The following is a 17,702-nucleotide window of genomic DNA, read 5'->3' as shown; positions in this document are numbered from 1 at the left end:
GGCCCTCCTTTGCATCTCCCTGCCTTCAGTTGGTGACCAAGGAAAGGCACCCCCATGTGCAGAACGCATTCCCCAGGAAAGCTCCCCACCATCACAGACTTGAGTGTTCTTTCAGAGCTGGCTCATTTGCTCAGGAAGCCTCTGGTTGGGACCCAAGGTTGGGAGCCCCCGGTGCACACCTTAGACGCTGCCCAAAGGACAAGTAGACACTCCCATCTCTGCTTCTCCTTCCTGATGCAACCCTCACACAGATTCAGGGCAGCCACAAGGGACCAAAGGAGAGCCCTCCAAGTTCCCTCACAACAGGAGCCCACAATGACACCAACCAGATGGAACATAAGAACAGCCCTGCTGGATCAGGCCCAAGGAGGCCCATCTAGTCCAGCATCCTGTTTCACACAGTGGCCCACCAGATGCCTCTTGGAAGCCCACAGGCAGGAGCTGAAAGGAGCATAGCAATAGCAATAGCACTTACATTTATATACCGCTCTATAGCCGGAGCTCTCTAAGCAGTTTACAATGATTTAGCATATTGCCCCCAACATTCTGGGTACTCATTTTACCGACCTCGGAAGGATGGAAGGCTGAGTCAACCTTGAGCCCCTGGTCAGGATCGAACTTGTAACCTTCTGGTTACAGGGCGGCAGTTTTACCACTGCGCCACCAGGGGCTCATTGAGCATGCCCTCTCTCCTGCTGTTACTCCCCTGCAACTGGTACTCAGAGGCATCCTGCCTTCGAGGCTGGAGGGGGCCTATAGCCCTCTGACTAGTAGCCATTGATAGACCTCTCCCCCATGAAATTATCCAAACCCCACTTAAAGCCATCTAAACTAGTAGCCAACACACTTTGTGGCAGAGAATTCCACAAGTAGATTATGCACTGTGTGAAAAAGTACTTCCGTTTGTTGGTCCTAGATTTCCTGGGATTCCATTTCATGGGATGACCCCTGGTTCTAGTGTGATGGGAGAGGGAGAAGAATTTCTCCCTATCCACTTTCTCCACACCATGCATGATTTTGTAGACCTCTATCATGTCTCCCCACAGTAGTCTTTTTTTCTAAACTAAAAAGCCCCAGGTTTTGTAGCCTTGCCTCATAAGAAAGGTGCTCTAGGCCCCTGATCATCTTGGTTGCTCTCTTCTGCACCTTTTCCAGTTCTACAATGTCCTTCTTTAGATGTGGTGACCAGAACTGTACGCAGTACTCCAGGTGTGGACACACCATAGTTTTGTATAAGGGCATTACAATATTGGCCAGTTCCATGCTAGGGATCATTAGGAAGGGGATTGAAAATAAAACAGCTTTTTTCACAGCTGCCGCACATTGAGTCGACATTTTCACTGAGCTGTCCACCATGACCCCAAGATCTCTCTCCTGGTCAGTCAATGACAGCACAGATCCCATCAGCGTATACCTGAAGTTGGGTTTTTCGTCCCAATGTGCATCACTTTACACTTGCCAACACTGAACCGCATTTGCCATTTTGTCGGCCACTCCCCAAGTTTAGAGAGTTCCTTTTAGAGCTCCTCACAATCTGTTGGATTTCACTACCCTAAATAGGTTGGTGTCATCTGCAAATTTGGCCACCTTGCTGCTTACTCCAACTTCTAGATCATTTATGAGTAAATTAAAAAGCACTGGTCCCAGTACAGATCCCTGGGGGACCCCACTTCTTATTTCCCTCCATTGTGAAAACTCCGTTTATACCTACCCGCCTTGTCCTGTCTTTCAACCAGTTAGCAATCCACACATGTATTTGTCCCCTTATCTCATGACTGCTAGGTTTTCTCCGGAGTCTTTGATGAGGAACTTTGTCAAAAGCTTTTTGGAAGCCCAGGTATACTATGTCAACTCCAAACTGTGACAAAGGGGCAGCGCATAGACAGGATTGTCTTTTGACTGCTTGTGGGCCAGTACACAAGCCGAGGAAAAGGGCAGCACCCAAGCACCAGCGAGTCCATCAGGGTGCCTAGTCAATATCTATTAAATTTGCAGACCACCCCAAACTTCAGTCTCTGGGCAGTTTACAACATAAAACAAATCAAGACAAAAATGGAAACCTTAACACAATTTAAAACAACAATCAAGTTAAAAAGCTTGGGTGAATAAGTAAGCCTTTACTTTTTAAAAGTTGTCAGAGATGGGGAGGCTCTTATTTCATCAGGGAGTACATTCCAAAGCCTCAGGGCAGCAAAGGAGAAGGCCTGTCCCCAAGTAGCCACCAGAAAAGCTGACAGCAACTGCAGACAAACCTCTAGATGATCTCAATGGGACTCATAGCAAAGGCAACATTCTCTTAACTACCCAGGGCCCAAGCCATTTAGGGCTTTATAGGTTGTAACCAGCACCTTGCATTTTGCCCAGAAACTTACTGCTGGCCAGTGTCGTTCTTTCAATACAGGGATAATATGGTCTCTCCAAGATGACCCAGAGACCAACCTGGCTGCCGCATTCTGTACGAATTGCAGTTTCCGGACTATGTACAAAGGCAGCCACACACAGAGGCACCAAGTCACCAAGTTTTCCTTTTTCAGAAGACTTCCACAAAAACAGGATGATCCTGGCACGTTTCTTTGAAGTTGGCCAAGAACATCCACCCCTCTATCCTACTGCTTGGACTTCTCCCACTTTCCCCCCTGATCTTCTCAGTGTGGCCACCAAGCAGCCTGGGTGGATGGCAACCAGATCCAAGACACAGGAGGCACTCTGGGATGATGCCTCAAATCAAGAGTTCTCAACCCAGATGTTCTGGGGCTGGAACCCCCTCCCCTCCGGCCACGACAGCCCTGACTCAAACGTAGAACTGTACAACTAGGGCAGCCCTGGAGGCGTTCCCAGCCACACCACAGTTCAAGTATAAACAAAGAAGAGCCTTTGGCTTGAGTGAGTGAATGTATTTGTATTTTATCTACTTTAGCAAAAAACAAAAACAAAAATTAAAACAAAATGACAGTCCAGCCATGTAAAACAGGGCAGAGGGTTAGACATCAAGGAGAGCCCGGGCACCCAGTTGCTCTTCAGCTATCACGCTGCTCCTTCTTTAAAAAGAGAGAAATCCCATTCACCCCTACCAAGCCCCAATACTAAAAAACCCAAACATGATGGCCGAAGAGGGAACACGATCCAAAGAAACCCAGTGGAAAGTGTCCAGCAGTCGCCTATATATTCTAACTGGTTTTCTTCCTACTCCGCCACCGCCCTCCACCCCAAAGCAGTCGGCACTGTCTCATCAGGCAAAGGTGAGTACTGCAAGCCACCCTGACCCCCTCCCCCCCACACACACACAAGTCACCAGGAAGCTGTTCTCCACCCCCTGCCGCCTTCTCCCAGGACCTTCCCGTGCCTCATGCTTCACTCTGGCGGCCACCGTGGTGCCAGATTCCCACCTCTTACCAGCTGAGCTGAACTGAACTAAGCAAGCTCCGTATTCTGGGGTCTCCTCCAACCCTGCACGCACTGGCCTGCCCAAACATGCACCCCCAGGTAGCGAGAGCCAAGGGGAGAGGGAGAGCCGGCGAGCAGGATCAGCCGCGACTGTCCACAAGCTGCTGTCTCTGTCATAAGTAATAGTAGTAGTAGGAAATTTGGTGCGCCGTATCTGTACAAGTTCCACTGCGGTGACAAGCCAATCGGGGACAGTAAAGAAATAAAGTGGGGAAAAGAAAAAGATAGAGTGGAGATTGGCATCACGGGATCCCAAACTGTACAACCAGTTCTTCTTTCGCATCCACTCGGATTTGGGAGAGGGCACTGTAGGCGTAGGCTGCTATCCGGGAAACCTGGGAGCAGGGGGAGAAGAGGGGAGAGAGGGGTCACCAAGAGGACCTCTGGAGAGGAGGCCCTAAAAAGATCAACCTGTCTACTACAACCTGATGAGCTTGCTTAACTAGCCAGAGGCAATTTCAGGCAAAAGCCAAGGAGGGCAGAAGGCCAGTTTGTAGGGTTTTGTTTTAAAAAACCTTGCCTGGATGCAATACATTCTGCCTTATAAAAAGGTTCACTGCAGCAATTTTCAACCTTGGGAGCTCAAATGCTGTTGGATTACAACTCCCATCAACCCCAGTGACAACAGCCAGGCCAGGTTAAAAACTCTTGTGTACTGGTATGATGAACAGAAAAGAAATAATAGAAGACCTAGGTGGGTCCAACCAGAAATGCAAAACCAACCAAAAGAACCACCACTATCAAACCCACCTTAAAACTACAATTTATTTTTTTATATATATATATATATATATATATATATATGTATGTGTGTGTGTGTGTGTGTGTGTGTGTGTGTGTGTGTGTGTGTGTGTATGTATGCGTGGAAGATGATGAAAAACTATCAAAGCTATAAATATTAAAAATATCAAATATTCATATAAATGTGGGATGGAACAACTGGGTAACAAATATACTCTTAAGGCCCATATATATTAGCAATGTGTATCAGCTAATAAAAAAATCATATCCATAAAAGACAAATTTTGCCATCAGAACCACCAATATCAATATACAAAAAATATGGGAACTTGTAAATCATTCTTTCACACGGCAAGTTTCTCAATAAATAATAGTTCCGTGTAGATATAAGAAAGATCCAATGGTTCTTGAATTCTATGTCCAAGAAGTTCTGAGTCTTATAGGACCCTGGCGTTCATAACAGCCCACAAATGTATTCACTTTCACCAGACGCGTTTCAGCTTATATCAGGCCCTCTTCAGTGGCACTGCAATGCAAATTCCTGTAGTGTCCAAATAGTGACCATGCTTCTCAAATCTGCAGTTAATCAGATTTCATGTTTCCGTATAAGTTGATAAAAATCTCTCCTGCCAGCGCGGCTGCATGTCTGTGTCTCCCAGTTGCAAATGGATACAGCCCACTGGACCAAAATTCAGTCTGATAGTGGTGGGCTCTTTTGGTTGGTATTATAAACATCAGAACAGTGCAGTTTGACTGAGACAAGTCAAGGACATGCCAAGAAAGGGCACCCAGGGCTCCTGTGGGTGCCAACAGCAGTTCCTCTGTGTCTCTAAGACAGACTGCCTTCCCATCAAGCAGGGGTCTGGGGGACTCACTCAGCCTCTGCTAAGACCTCACATCCTCCACCCCCCCACACACACACCCCAAAACAAAACACAACCTGGGCTAATTGCACCTGTGCGCCAGGCTTCCTTGCATGTGCATACAAATACACGAAGCTGCCACCTACCCAGTCACAGCCTTGGCCCAGTTAGGTTAGTGCCGACACACTGACTGGCAATGGCTCCCCAGGGCTTCAGAGGGGGGTCGCTCACTGCCCTACCGGAGATGCTGGTAGGGATTCAATCCGGGACCGTCTACTATTACTTGGAGACCACTTTTAACCCACCTCTCAAAGTGGTTCACACAGCAAAGGGAAGGGGGCAATGGGTGCTCATGCCAAAGGGGCTCGCTCTCTAGGGAGGGCCACAAGGGAGGCACTGGCCGCCGTCAGTGGGAGGAAGGCTGCACTGGACAGGGGTAGGGGCTCTAGACTAGCCGAGCGTAGCAGGGCCACCCCCTTCCAAACTTTGCCCTGTGAGCTTGCAAAGGATGCTGGGATGGGGGGGGCTGCCGCCCCCCATGAGACGGAGGGCCCAGCAGCCTGCCAGGAGACGAACAAGCAGGGGCTCCAGGCAAGAGTCGCGCATGGCCCCTCGCTAACCTGGCCAACAGGCCTTCCCTCCGAGAGTCAAAGCCAGCTGAGCTGGGGAGAAGAAGGTACGGGGGGGGGGTGGCCGAGCCCCCAGCTTGAGTGGCTCAGGGGCACCGCTGAGTGCGTCCTCCTCAGCTTTGCTGGCCATGGCCAAGAGGGCTGCCTGTCCACCGGCTCGACCCACCTGCTGCAAGTCTGCAAAGGGCACAGGGTCGCTGGCCAGCACTTGATGCGGCTGGCTCGTCAGCGACGGGAGCGGCAGGAGCTTCTTCCAGTGCATCAGGTTGTTGCTCAGCATGGCCAGCCTGGTGCTGAAGGGCAGAGGAGAGAGGGAGAGAGAGAGCGCAAGCCATGAAGCACAAGGGAGCTCTGCATCACCCCTTCACTCAGAAGAGGCCAGCCACCCCACTTCAGCATATTCAGAGAAACCTTCCTGGCTTGTGGCCGGGCCTGGGAAGTCTCCGCGCCAGACGCTTTTGGAATCCCAGATGCTAGGCCTGGGAGGTTTTTCAGCCCCCGGCACCAGCCTCAGGGCTCGGGGAGCCCACATCAAAGGTTTAGACAAAAGTCTGAAACTTTGGCTGAAGGAGGTTTCAGAATAATGGTGGAAGGTGCTGAACGCGCCCCCCCCCCCGCCCCGCCCCCATGAGAATCTCTCTCGCATTTACAAATGTGTTGTGCTAGAACAGGAGTGGCCAACTGGAGACTCTCCAGCTGTTGCTGGACTACAAATCCCATCATCCCAAGCTGTAACAAAATGTGGCTGGGGTGATGGGAGTTGTAGTCCAACAGCTGAAGTGTCTCCAGTTGGCCACCCCCTTCCTAGAGAGTAAGAGCGACCCACTTTGTTGCAACAACGATCGCACCATTAACCTGAGGAGGGCTCCCTGCGCAAGAGGCCGTGTTCCGCTCCCCCTGCATACCTGTATTGCCTGGCTCTGTCCATGTACTCGTGCTGCTCCATGCCCTGGGAATCCGCCGCTGAGACATCGATGATGTTGCTGCAAGGAGGCAAAGGGGGGCCATCAGGAGGGGAACCTCTCCACCTGCCCCCACCCAACCCCTGCCGCCCTCTCACATGCGCTGCAGGGAGGAGGAGATCCAGGCAGGCACACCACTGGGGCAGGGAACACTGCAGTGGCCAAAAGGAACGTGTGCCCAAATCCACATCAGTGCAATAGGAAGAAGGCTTTCTCTGGCCAATATGCAAACATGGCCCCAAAATGGTGACCCAAAGATGGGACAGAGCTGGCCGATGGGGGCAGCCCCCTTTTGTTGTTACAGATACACCAATAATGCAGTGCACAGTCCAATGTGGTGTCCCCAGCAGTACACCCAGCAACTCTGCCAGGGGTCTCGGAGCATGCCTCTTGATCAGCGCAGTGCAATGCTCAGGGCCGCAGGATGGATTTGATACCAAGGCCAGCACAGGGCTGCGAGGTGCATCTTCAGGGCTCTCTTCCTTCTCGTTTCCAATTGGCTGCAAAAGTGTCGCTTTCCTTGGCACCGAATTCCAAGGATATTTAGGGCAGGATGCTCACAGCCTTGAGAAGGGCCACCTGGTTGGAGGAGCAACTGAGCAAAGCTCTCTGGGGGACAGTGGAGGCTCCTTCTCTGGAGGCTCTCCTAAGAACAGCCCAGCTGGATCCACCCCGTCCTGCTCCCACAGTGGCCACCCAGATGCTTCTGGGAAGCCTGAAAGGAGGACATTACTTAGTATTTGCACATTTGTATATTTGTATACTGCCCACTACCAAAGTCTCTAGGCAGTTTGCAGCACAAAACAAACCAAGAAAAAACAAAGCAAGAATTTAACAGTTAAAGCATAAAAATCTGATTTAAAATACCCATTTAAAAAACTAATTAAAAAGCTGGGCTGATGAGTTGTGTCTTTATTTGTTTCCTAAAAGCCAAATGAGGTGAAGCAGCAATAATCTCAGCAGGAAGTGAAGTTGCAGCCCCCACCCCCACCCCCACTGTTGCCCTCCGCCCGCGACTGGCATTCAGAGGCACACTGCCTCTGAACATGGAGGCTCCATTCTCGTGGCTCCCTCAAGAAGGTTCCACAGGAGCAGTTTAGGTTTAAGAATCTCTCACTTAAGGGCAGAGATTGGGCCGAATGACCCCCACCCCAGTCCTTCCCTTCCTGGCATCAGCATCTTCGAAAGAAGCAAACTTACATGGCTGTCTTGGCGAGGATGGACGACAGCAGAGCCTGCTCATCCGTCCGGGCTGCAGGCAGGCTATTGCAGTTGGGCTCTGTTCCATTTAAGGACTTGTTGGGTGGGCTGGTGGTCGGCGGCAGGAGGGGCTTGGACTCCTCGCCCTGGAAGAAGGAAAGCCAAAACAAAATCAAGTTCAGATTGGGCAGGAGACCTTCCCTCCACCTTCTGCAAGAGCTGGGAGCATCAGAAACACAGGCATCTGCCCTGCTCGGCCCCTCTCGCTCAGGACTGGGGGCGCCAGTGATCGTCACTATTTCCAAGCCTTGGGCAAAAGACCTTCAGTAGAAGAGCCACTTCCCACCGTGATGGCCTCTGCCCAGTACTGTGCTTCCGTGAGGGCTGGGAGGACAGGCCCTCTCCAGAGCTCTGTGGGGAAAGCACTGCAAAGGACTCCAGCCCTCCATGCTCACCCTCCAGGATGGGGCAGGGGCTTAGGAGGGCTCCATTTCCCTTAGAGGGACCCCCCGGTGCTGGGGAGAGCAGAGCACAGCGAGGAGAAAGGCCGCCTCCACCCAGTGCCAGGGGGACCGTGCTGGGCATTCCGCTGGGGCTGAAGCTTCACACAGGCCCAACCAACAAGTAGTCAGAGGAAGAGCCCTGGGCTGCACTGACCGGCAGCAGCTCTCCAGGGTCACGGGCAAGGGATCCTTCCCAACCCCGAGGAGGCCAGGCATTGGACCTGGGCCCTTCTGCATGCAGAGCAGGCGCTCTACCATTAAGCCACGGGCCCACCCCTTGGAAGGCAAGCACCCATGCTCAGGGAACCGGCTGATGGGCAAGGCCTTAGCCGACCACCACTGGTCCACCCTCACTTGCAGAGGAGTTGAGATCACAACTGCCCACACAGCCCCATCGCATAGTGGTTAGAGTGTTGGACTAGGACCAGGAAGACCCGAGTTCGAACCCCCATCCAACCATGAAACCCACTGGGTGACTCTGGGCCAGTCATGTATCTCTCAGACTAACCTACCTCACAGGGTGGTTGTGAGGATAAAAATAACCATGTACACCACTGAGCTCCTCAGAGGAAGAGTGGGATATAAACGCAAAACAAAAAAATATCCTGGGGGCAGGCAGACAGGGCCTCCAGCCAGACAGCCTCCCTCATCACTGTCATCAGTCTGGCTACCCAAAGCAGCAGGCCAGAGACCCCAAGAGATTCATAAGCAGGGCAGGGCCACCACAGCTCCTTCCTCTTGCTGACCCCAACACCTTGCTGCTCTAGCTAGCAGACCTGGCAGGCAAGAGAGACGCCTCTGCGGAGGAGCACTGATGCTGGTCATCTGGCTTCCAGGCCTAGTGGGTACCAACACAGCCATCCTGCTGTCCAGATCCTCCTCATCCAGGGTTTCTTGAGGGCCAGTGGAGACAACAGAACAATGCTGCATAATTTTAAATTGCCAAGGCAGTCATGAACTGCAATGGCTTTTTTCTGGAATCAGAAAGAACATAGGAACAGCACTGCTGGGTCAGGCCCAAGGAGGCCCATCTATAGTCCAGCACCCTGATCCCCTCAGTGGCCCACCAAATGCCTCTGAGGAGCCTGTAGGCAGAAGGTGAGGGGTGGCCCTCTCTCCTGCTGCTGTGGCTCCCCTGCAACAGGGATTTGGAGGCATCTTGCCTCTGAGGCTGGAGGTGGCCTAGAGCCATGAAGACTAGTAGCCTGTCCTCCAATCATTTGCTTAAGCCCCTTTTAAAGCCATTCAAGCGGGTGGCCATCACCACATCCCATGTCAGAGAATTCCAGTTTGCTTATGCAATGTATGAAAAGGTGTTTCCTTTTGTCAGTCCTATAATTTCCTGGCAATGGGTTACAGTGCATGGAAAGCACACACTAAGTCATTGGGATTGCTGAAAAGGGTCAGTGCAAGCTGCAGATTGCAGGGTGGTAGGTGGCGGCATTTAGCCAATGACCCCACAGCCAGGCAGAGCAGCACCTGGCTCCCCTTCATCTCTTCTACAGCAACAGCCAACCATGCAATAGGGTCAGGGCCAGACAATCAAGACTCCTTGGGCCAGGCCTTTCAGAGAACTGGAAAGACCTCTTGCAGAGAACTTGGCGGCAGCTCCTGAAATCTGACCCCACCAGCGCACTCTTCGGGAGAAGCAGGCAAAGATCTCGTGTTCTGCAAGAGCCGGTGACCACAGCCCTCTCCAGCTGCCTCGCTCAGACAGACACCGCATGGAGTGCAGGAGAGCACTGGGAGTGACAGAACTGTGCCCCCTCAGCTGCTCCGCATGGTCATTCAGACCCCCAGGCAGCCTACTTGGCGTGATGTTGGCTCTGCACAGGACCAGACCCTTCACCTCAGGTTTGGGACAGGTTCTCTGCACCTCAAGCACATTCCTATCTTGGATTTCAGAACAGGGGACGGGAGGAATCTGTGCCTCAGCCTGAATACCTTGCTCAGGTACATCCAGTCTATGATGGGGCAGCAAAAGGCACATAAATGCTTAACACAGGGACAAGCTCAGTCTGCTCACTGCAGGCAGAACAGAACATAATGGCACCTCCGGGCAGGCGAGAACAGGACACCGCCTCCCTGCTTCGAGGCCTAACACAGACAGGCACAAGCCCCCACCACGTTCTGCTGCCCAAGCCCCATTCAGAAGTGAATAGCCATGCTCCTACGTGGAGGACTGCTGCCTGGCAGACCGAGGCCCAGGACAGGGATGCAACGCTCTTGCCATTCAAGGGTGGCCCAAGAGCATCTGGGAGACCAAGACTGAACCCTCATCTCAACCACAGGATACATACAGCAGAAAGGTTTAGCAGGTGGATGCAGCAGCACACCAGACAGAGTTACACAGAACAATGAACTGACCTACCAAAAAACAGAGACCGCTTTCCACCTGCAGTAAAGGGGGGCAGAGGACCATGCCTCTGTAGAAGGCCTTCTCCAGCCCCGGGCCCTCCAACTCACCTTCCCACAGAGCTGAAGAAGTTGCTTTGTGGATTGGTTTTTGAAGTAGGGTTGCGGGGTGTGGGCTCTGAGGACTTCTCAAGTGGCTCGGTCAGTTCCCACAGCAATGCTTGGCAAGGTTTTGGTGACAAGGCAGCTCCCCACTGCCTGGGGAAGTAGTCTAGGACTAGGTTAGGTGGGGCTGGGGAGGAGGGACATAGAGGCCTCCAAGGGGGCTGTGTTCTCTCCCAGAACAGAACCAAGGCAGGCCCCACAGACCACCCACTGCTTCTCCCAAAGGGGGCATCCATCCCTCAACACAGCCAGGGGCTCCCCTGCTGCATTTAAAGAAGGCCTAAGAGGTAGCAGTTCAGCCAGTTCCAGACTACGTGGGCCCCTTCGGGCTGAAAGGCAGGAAATAAACCCAATCCTGTTGGGAGTCAGGAGCCCAGCCTACCTCCAACCGTGGAGAGCTGCTACAGACAAGGTCAAAGCTGCCAAGCTGTGAACAGAGGACACTAGACACAGGACAGAGGCATCCTGACTCTTGTGTAGTGGGAAGGCTCATGGCCTGTGTCTTGGAAAGGCTTCTACAAAGGCTTGGAATATCTGACTCTGGAGAGGTGTCTCACTCCACTACCCCTCACCTACAGTCCTGCGTGGTTCCAATGAGTTTCACAGGTGCTGCTCTTCAAGAGAGAGGGACAGTCAGGAATAGCAGCAGGACAGAGAAGGAAAGTGGGCAAGCTGACAGCCCAGAACAGCTGACCAGCTAACAGGGAACACCCTGGCCGCACAAACACAGAAGAAGCAGAAGACCAGAGGATCTGCAGCACTCTCCTGCTCACAGCCACTTGGCAAAGCCCCAAGAAGGCTGGAACAACAATACAAGCAACAGCTCCAGAGAAAAGCTGGATTCCCCAAGGGTCATAGGAGAGGCACCTTTAGAGAGACCAATTCCACACAGAATCTGCAGAGGGGCCTCTCATACGCTTCAGATGCCTGGAGTCTCTGTTCAGGTTCTCTATTAACTCCATTTTCTCATTTTCTATTACTGTAGATTTCCTTCTGCTTTGAACACATGTTAGGAAAGCAGGCTTTAAACCTTTTAGAAAAAGACACACACACACACACACACACACACACACACACACACAGAGAGAGCAAGCCTTGTAAATGCCTCCTAAAGCCCACTCCCAGAATAGATCCACTCCACTGGCATCAGCTCAATCCCCACAGCAGAGGACAGGCAAGGCCCTCCTCCTCCTCCTCCTCCTCCGTGGCCATGCAATATTCAGAGGGGGCCCCTACAAAGCACTCAGTCCCCTGCGGTTCCAGGAGCCTTCCCTACACAAGGCAACAAGAGACCTTCCTCCTGCCTTCCCACAAAGACAGCATCCCTGATGCCAGGCCTGTCAACAGCCACGTGCCCAGAACCTATGGCAAACATGAGTACCTCCAGGCAACCAACCGCGGAGCAGTTGCAGAGGTTTATCTTCTCTTTCTCTCAGAGGCTGCCAAAAAGTACCAGCAGCAGCTAATAGAGGCAAACAAGTAAAAACATGTTGAGTCATTTCAAAGGTTGTTTTATGTCCAGGGCTGGTTGCTCACAATTTCAGGTTGGCGGAATGCAAAATAATATTCCAACCTGCCTATAATCCTTCCCTTGCATCTAAACAGAGATCAAAGATTCAAACAAGTGTTAAGTAGATACAGAGGATACTCTCTCTATATATATTTATTTATTTCATCGTGGGACACTCATATGGCTCTTAAATACAGGAAGTTGTGATTTAGATAAAAGGGAACAATACAGAGAGGTTGCACAACATGAAGTGGGAGAAGTTATCCCGACAGTCTTCTGTTACTGTACTATAACTCATTCTACAGGAATAAGAACAGGCAACTGAAGCACTTTTTTCAGGAAGGAGAGGGAGGCTAGAAAGCCGCCAAACAGGCTGCCCAAGGGCCACACCCACCTGAGGTGCATCTCTTGTTCCCACTGTAAAGATCTATCTGTGAAGCGAACTCAGCCGGAGTCACTGCCAGCCACTAAGACAGACAAGGTCAGCTTCAGAGTTTAAAGTAGTAATGAGAGTCTCCACAGAATCATTATGGGTGAGAATATGAGGATTGAAAGGAAATGGGTTACTAGGGACATGCTATTGCCCTATGGATCAAGATGCTGGGAGTGACCTAGAGTTGGAGAAGCAAATCAGAGACAGAGCTGTAATAATGGGCGATTTAAATTACCCTCACAGACTAGGCAAGTTCACATGCAGGTACTGAGAGGCCAAAATTCTAGATATGCTAAATGACTGTGCCTTAGAACAGCTGGTCATGGAACCAACCAGAAAAAAGGCGACCTTGGAGTTAATCCTGAATGGTGAGCCCAGGACCTGGTGTGAGATACGAATATGATGTCAGAGTTGTAGAACCACTGGGGAGCAGTGACTACTGTGTGATCCAATTCAGTTTACATGCAAGTGGAGCATTACCAAGGAAGTCCAACACAGATACATTGGACTTCAGAAGAGGAAACTTCTAAAAAATGAGGAGACTGATAAAAAGGAAGTTGAAAGAGAAAGTCAGGAGGGCCAAATCACTCCAGAAAGCATAGGACATATTTAAAACCATAATAATATAAGCTCCATTGGAATGTATACCAAGGAGGATGAAAGGTACCACCAAGTTCAGGACAATGCCAGCACAGCTAACAAGTGGCATCTGCAAAGCTATAAAATGGAAGAAGACTTCCTTCAGAAAATGGAAGTCCTGCCCAAATGAAGAGAACAGGAAAGAACAACTCCGGCAAAAGAAATGCAAGCAATTCCTTGCAAGGAAATAAGGGATACAGAAAGAGTTTGAAGAGCATATAGCTAGATGTCAAGGGGAATAACAAAAACTACTTTAGATATATCAGAGGCAGAAAACCTGCCAGGGAGGCAGTTGGACCCTTAGATGATGAGGATGTGAAAGGGATTATTAAGGAGGATAGTTAGGCTGCAGAGAAGCTGAATGAGTTCTTTGCATCTGTCTTCATGGCGAAGGATACTCACTATAAACCCACACCAGAAGTGAGCTTCTCAGGCTTGGAGGCTGAAGAACTGGGCCAGTTTGAAGTGGTGGTGGGGAAATGTTCTAAACTGTCTGGAAGAACTAGAAATTAACAAATCACCAAGGCCAGATGGCATCCACCCAAAAGTTCTCAAGCAACACAAATGTGAAGTTGCTGATCTCCTAGCAAAAATATGTAACGTCTCCCAGTAATCAGGCTCTGTACCAGAGGACTGGAAAGTAGCTAATGTAACTCCTTTTTTCAAAAAGGGATCCAGGAGGGTCTAAGAAACTACAGGCCACTTGGCTTAACTTCTGTGTCAGGTAAATTGATGGAAAGCATATCCGAGAACAAAACTGTTAAAACATATAGAAGGACAGGACTTGCTGAAGGAGAACCAGCATGGCTTCTGCAAGTGCAAGTCTTCCTCAATAACCTTTTGGAGTTCAAGAGTGTCAACATGCAACTAAATAAAGGTGATTGTGTTGACATAGTATACTTGGGACTTCCAAATAGCTTTTGACAAAGTTCCCCACCAAAGCCTTTTGCATAAACTTAGCAGTCATGGGATAAGGGGACAGGTTCATGTGAGGATTGGTAACTGACTCGAGCACAGGAAACAGGGTAGGAATAAATGGACACTTCTCACAAGAAGTGGGGTCCCCCAGGGATCTGTAATGGGACCGGCACTCTTTAATCTATTATATTAATTCTCATGGGTGTGCCTTGGAAGAGCCCAGCTAATTGGCTGGGTGGCAGATGCACCTGGTTGGCTGAGGAACACCCAGGAGGATTGGTTGCCGCTGCCGCAGCCCGGCCATGGAGGCCAGAGATGGCGAACCCAGCCCGGCCACCGAGGCAAGGGCCAGGAGAGGGGAAAGAAAGTGGGGGGGGGGAATGGCAGTGGGGAGGATTGGTGGCTGGGCCCAGAAGCAGAAACTGGGGCAGAAGGGGGGAGAGAAGTAACCACCGGCCCCAAAGAGTGCACAGATGCTCTGTGTGGGGTTGGCTAGTTTATTCATAAATGATCTAGAAGTTGGGGTAAGCAATGAGGTGGCCACATCTGCAGATGACACCAAGCTATTTAGGGTAGTGAAATCCAAAACAGATTGTGAAGAGCTCCAAAAGGAACTCTCCAAACTGGGTAAGGGGGTAGCAAAATGGCAAATGCAGTTCAGTGTAAGCAAGTGTAAAGTGATGCATATTGGGGCAAAAACCCCAGCTTCACTTATACACTAATGGGATCTGAGCTGTGAGTAAGCTGACCAGGAGAGGGATCTTGGGGTCGTGGTGAACACCTCGTTGAAAGTGTCAACTCAGTGCATGGCAGCAGTGAAAGAGTCCAATTCCATGCTAGATAGAGATCATTAGGAAGGGGATTGAAAATAAAACTGCTCATGTTCCAAAGCCCTTATACAAATCTATGGTGCAGCCACATCTAGAGTACTGTGTACAGTTTTGGTCACTGTATCTTAAGAAGGATATTGTAGAACTGGAAAAGGTGTAGAAGAAGGCAACCAAGATAAATCAGGGGCCTGGAGCACCTTCCTTCTGAAGCTAGGCTACAGCATCTAAGGCTCTTTAGTTTGGAAAAGAGGCGACTACTGGAAGACATGATAGGTGTATATAAAATTATACATGGAGAAGAGAGAGCAGACAGAAATTTTTCTCCCTTTTTCACAACACTAGAACCAGGGGTCATCCCATGAAACTGAAGGCCAGGAATTTTAGGACAAAAAAAGAAGTACTTTTTCATACAGTGCATAATTAATCTATGGAATTCTTTGCTACAGGATATGGTGATGGCACTGGTGATGGCCACTAGCTCTGATGGCTTTAAAAGGGACTTAGACAAATTCATAAAGCCCAGGTCTATCAGTAGCTACTAGTCTAGTGGCCATAGGCTGCCTCCAAGCAACATGTGGAAGGGAGCAATAGCAAGAGAGAGTGAATAACCTCACCTCTTGCCTGTGCGCTTCTCAGAGGCATCTGGTGGGCCACTGTGTAAAATGGGATGCTGACCTGGATGGGCCTCCTTGTACCTGATCTAGCAGGGCTGTTCTTATGTTCTTAGTGGGGTTTATAGAGCAATTTGCTAAATTCTTTTAAGAAGCAGGTGCTTGCGGTATTTACACCCATTGATCTATGCTTCTAATCAAAAGATGGATAGAGAGGAACGCTTTCACCATATAACTATAAACCTTACCTAGAACCCAACTTATAGCAGCAAGAACTGAAAGAATATCCTATTTGTGTGGATTTTTAAAACACGAGAGGTACAAATGGTTGTGTTATGGAATAAGCAGGGAACGGGGACAGGAAAGAGCCAAGAGAGTGTATGAGCAGAGAGAGAAGAACTCATGGGGAGAAAGGAAAAGAGCTAAGAGATTTGTGGGGTGGCGAAAGAAGTAAAGCATCCTTTCCTAAACAGAGTGTGGTGTGCAGAGCAGAAGAGAGTGGCTTCCTCCTCTCCGCTGCAGCCTCCCTAGCCCAGCTACTCCAAGTTTCCTCATCCTCTCCAACCATGCACACATTCAAACAGAGGCCATCCATCCCTCCTTGAAAATCCAAATATGCTCTATCCTTCTGCCTTTACATACACAGACAGTCCTACTAGGCAGGAAGATTTCCAAGCCTGAAAACAGAAGAGCTTGGAGAGAAAGAAGTCCCCCGGGGGCTTCTGTGCAGTTTACCCATCCTCTGCACATGCACAGGGGCCTTCTCTTTTCCTGCTAGGTTCCAGCTTATGCAAGGTTCCCACGCCCGATTGCCCAGCATGAGGCTTCTGTCTCTCGAGCTACACCACACCACGGACAGGGACCGCGGAAGGCAGCCCTAAGCCCACCACCTTCTGCCCCAGACTCAGACCGGCCCTCCGGCTTCTCCAAGGAGGCACCTTCCAGCGCCGGCTTCGGCACCCCTGCAGGCAGAGGCCACGGCCTGACTCCAGCCTGCAGCAAACCCCCTTGCCTGCCTCTTGGGCTTCTATGCCGCCTGACTCCGAGCAGGGCTCTCGGCGGCTCCCCAAGGCCAAGGAGGAGGTTTCCTCCCCAAAGGCTCCTTTCTCGGCGTTTCCCACGGACAACCCACCACGGCTCCTGACGACCCCCCCCCACGACCCCCCCCCCAGCCGTAGGGCGCCGGGCACAGTCAGGCGCTGCTCCCCGGGGGAGGGGGCAGTGGGCAGCCGGTGCGCCCCCCTCTCGGCCAGCCCCGCCGCTGCGGCGGCGGCTGCCGGAGACCAGGCCGGGCCGGGCGGCCAGAGCGGCCCCCGCCCCATGGAGGAGGCGGCGGGGGCGGCCAGCCTGGGCGGACTCTTCCCCCACCTGGTCCGAGGACTCGTTCTCGCTGCTGTAGCAGCACCCCATGGCGAGGGCGCCTGGGCCTCGTCCCGCCGCTGCTGCTGCTGCTGCCGCCGCTTCTCCTCCGGCGGGTCTGTCGGCTGAGGGGGCGACCAGCGAGACCCCACCGCGCCACCCGGCCCCTCCCCCTCGCTCCGGGGGCTGGTTTTTTCCCCTTCCTCCCGACTCCCGAGTCTTCTTCCGGCCACGTGACGCCCGCACCCGGCACGTGATGCGGGCGCGCGCCCGCGCTCTCTCTCTCATATTCGGCGGCTCTCTGGGCGGGGCGGGCACAACACGTGACCCGCCTCGGTCTCCAAGGGGGAGAGGCTGAGGCGAACGGAGGGGTGCCGGCTGCACATGCGCGCTGGGGCAGACTGTGCCCGCGGCTGGAAGCTCGACGAACAACGGGCGGCTGCTGTGCTGCAGGCTGTCTTGCTCCCTGAAACAGTGTGCTTCAGAACCTAACGTGTGGTGGGGCCCATCTCGGCCACCCATAAATGCACTTTGCCCCCC

At 51.6% G+C, this 17,702-nt stretch overlaps 1 protein-coding gene across 1 annotated transcript; it reads right to left on the bottom strand.

Annotated features, from left to right (window-relative positions):
* Positions 1-2,879: 2,879 nt before the first annotated feature.
* Positions 2,880-17,428, bottom strand: LAMTOR1 (late endosomal/lysosomal adaptor, MAPK and MTOR activator 1). The gene is made up of 5 exons (XM_053312625.1): positions 17,172-17,428; positions 7,840-7,985; positions 6,583-6,660; positions 5,844-5,970; positions 2,880-3,779 (listed from the first exon to the last, which is right to left on the bottom strand). Exons 1-5 carry the CDS (start codon positions 17,211-17,213, stop codon positions 3,687-3,689), a joined length of 486 nt encoding a protein of 161 aa, XP_053168600.1. The 5' UTR covers positions 17,214-17,428; the 3' UTR covers positions 2,880-3,686.
* Positions 17,429-17,702: the final 274 nt, after the last annotated feature.

This window comes from Hemicordylus capensis, chromosome 3, assembly GCF_027244095.1.
Source record: "Hemicordylus capensis ecotype Gifberg chromosome 3, rHemCap1.1.pri, whole genome shotgun sequence".
Classification (NCBI taxonomy): Eukaryota; Metazoa; Chordata; class Lepidosauria; order Squamata; family Cordylidae; genus Hemicordylus; species Hemicordylus capensis.
Note: the sequence above shows the minus strand (reverse complement) of the source record. Positions and strands in the feature narration are given on the sequence as shown.

What these genes read in the sequence shown, in the direction of transcription:
- LAMTOR1 (XM_053312625.1), bottom strand. Translation starts at nt 17,213, where the DNA reads ATGGGGTGCTGCTACAGCAGCGAGAACGAGTCCTCGGACCAG. An exon ending in AGAACGAGTCCTCGGACCAG is followed by an intron (nt 7,986 to 17,171) that starts GTGGGGGAAGAG and finishes TCCTTCTTCCAG; the next exon opens with GGCGAGGAGTCCAAGCCCCT. An exon ending in ATCCTCGCCAAGACAGCCAT is followed by an intron (nt 6,661 to 7,839) that starts GTAAGTTTGCTT and finishes GCCTCCTTGCAG; the next exon opens with CAACATCATCGATGTCTCAG.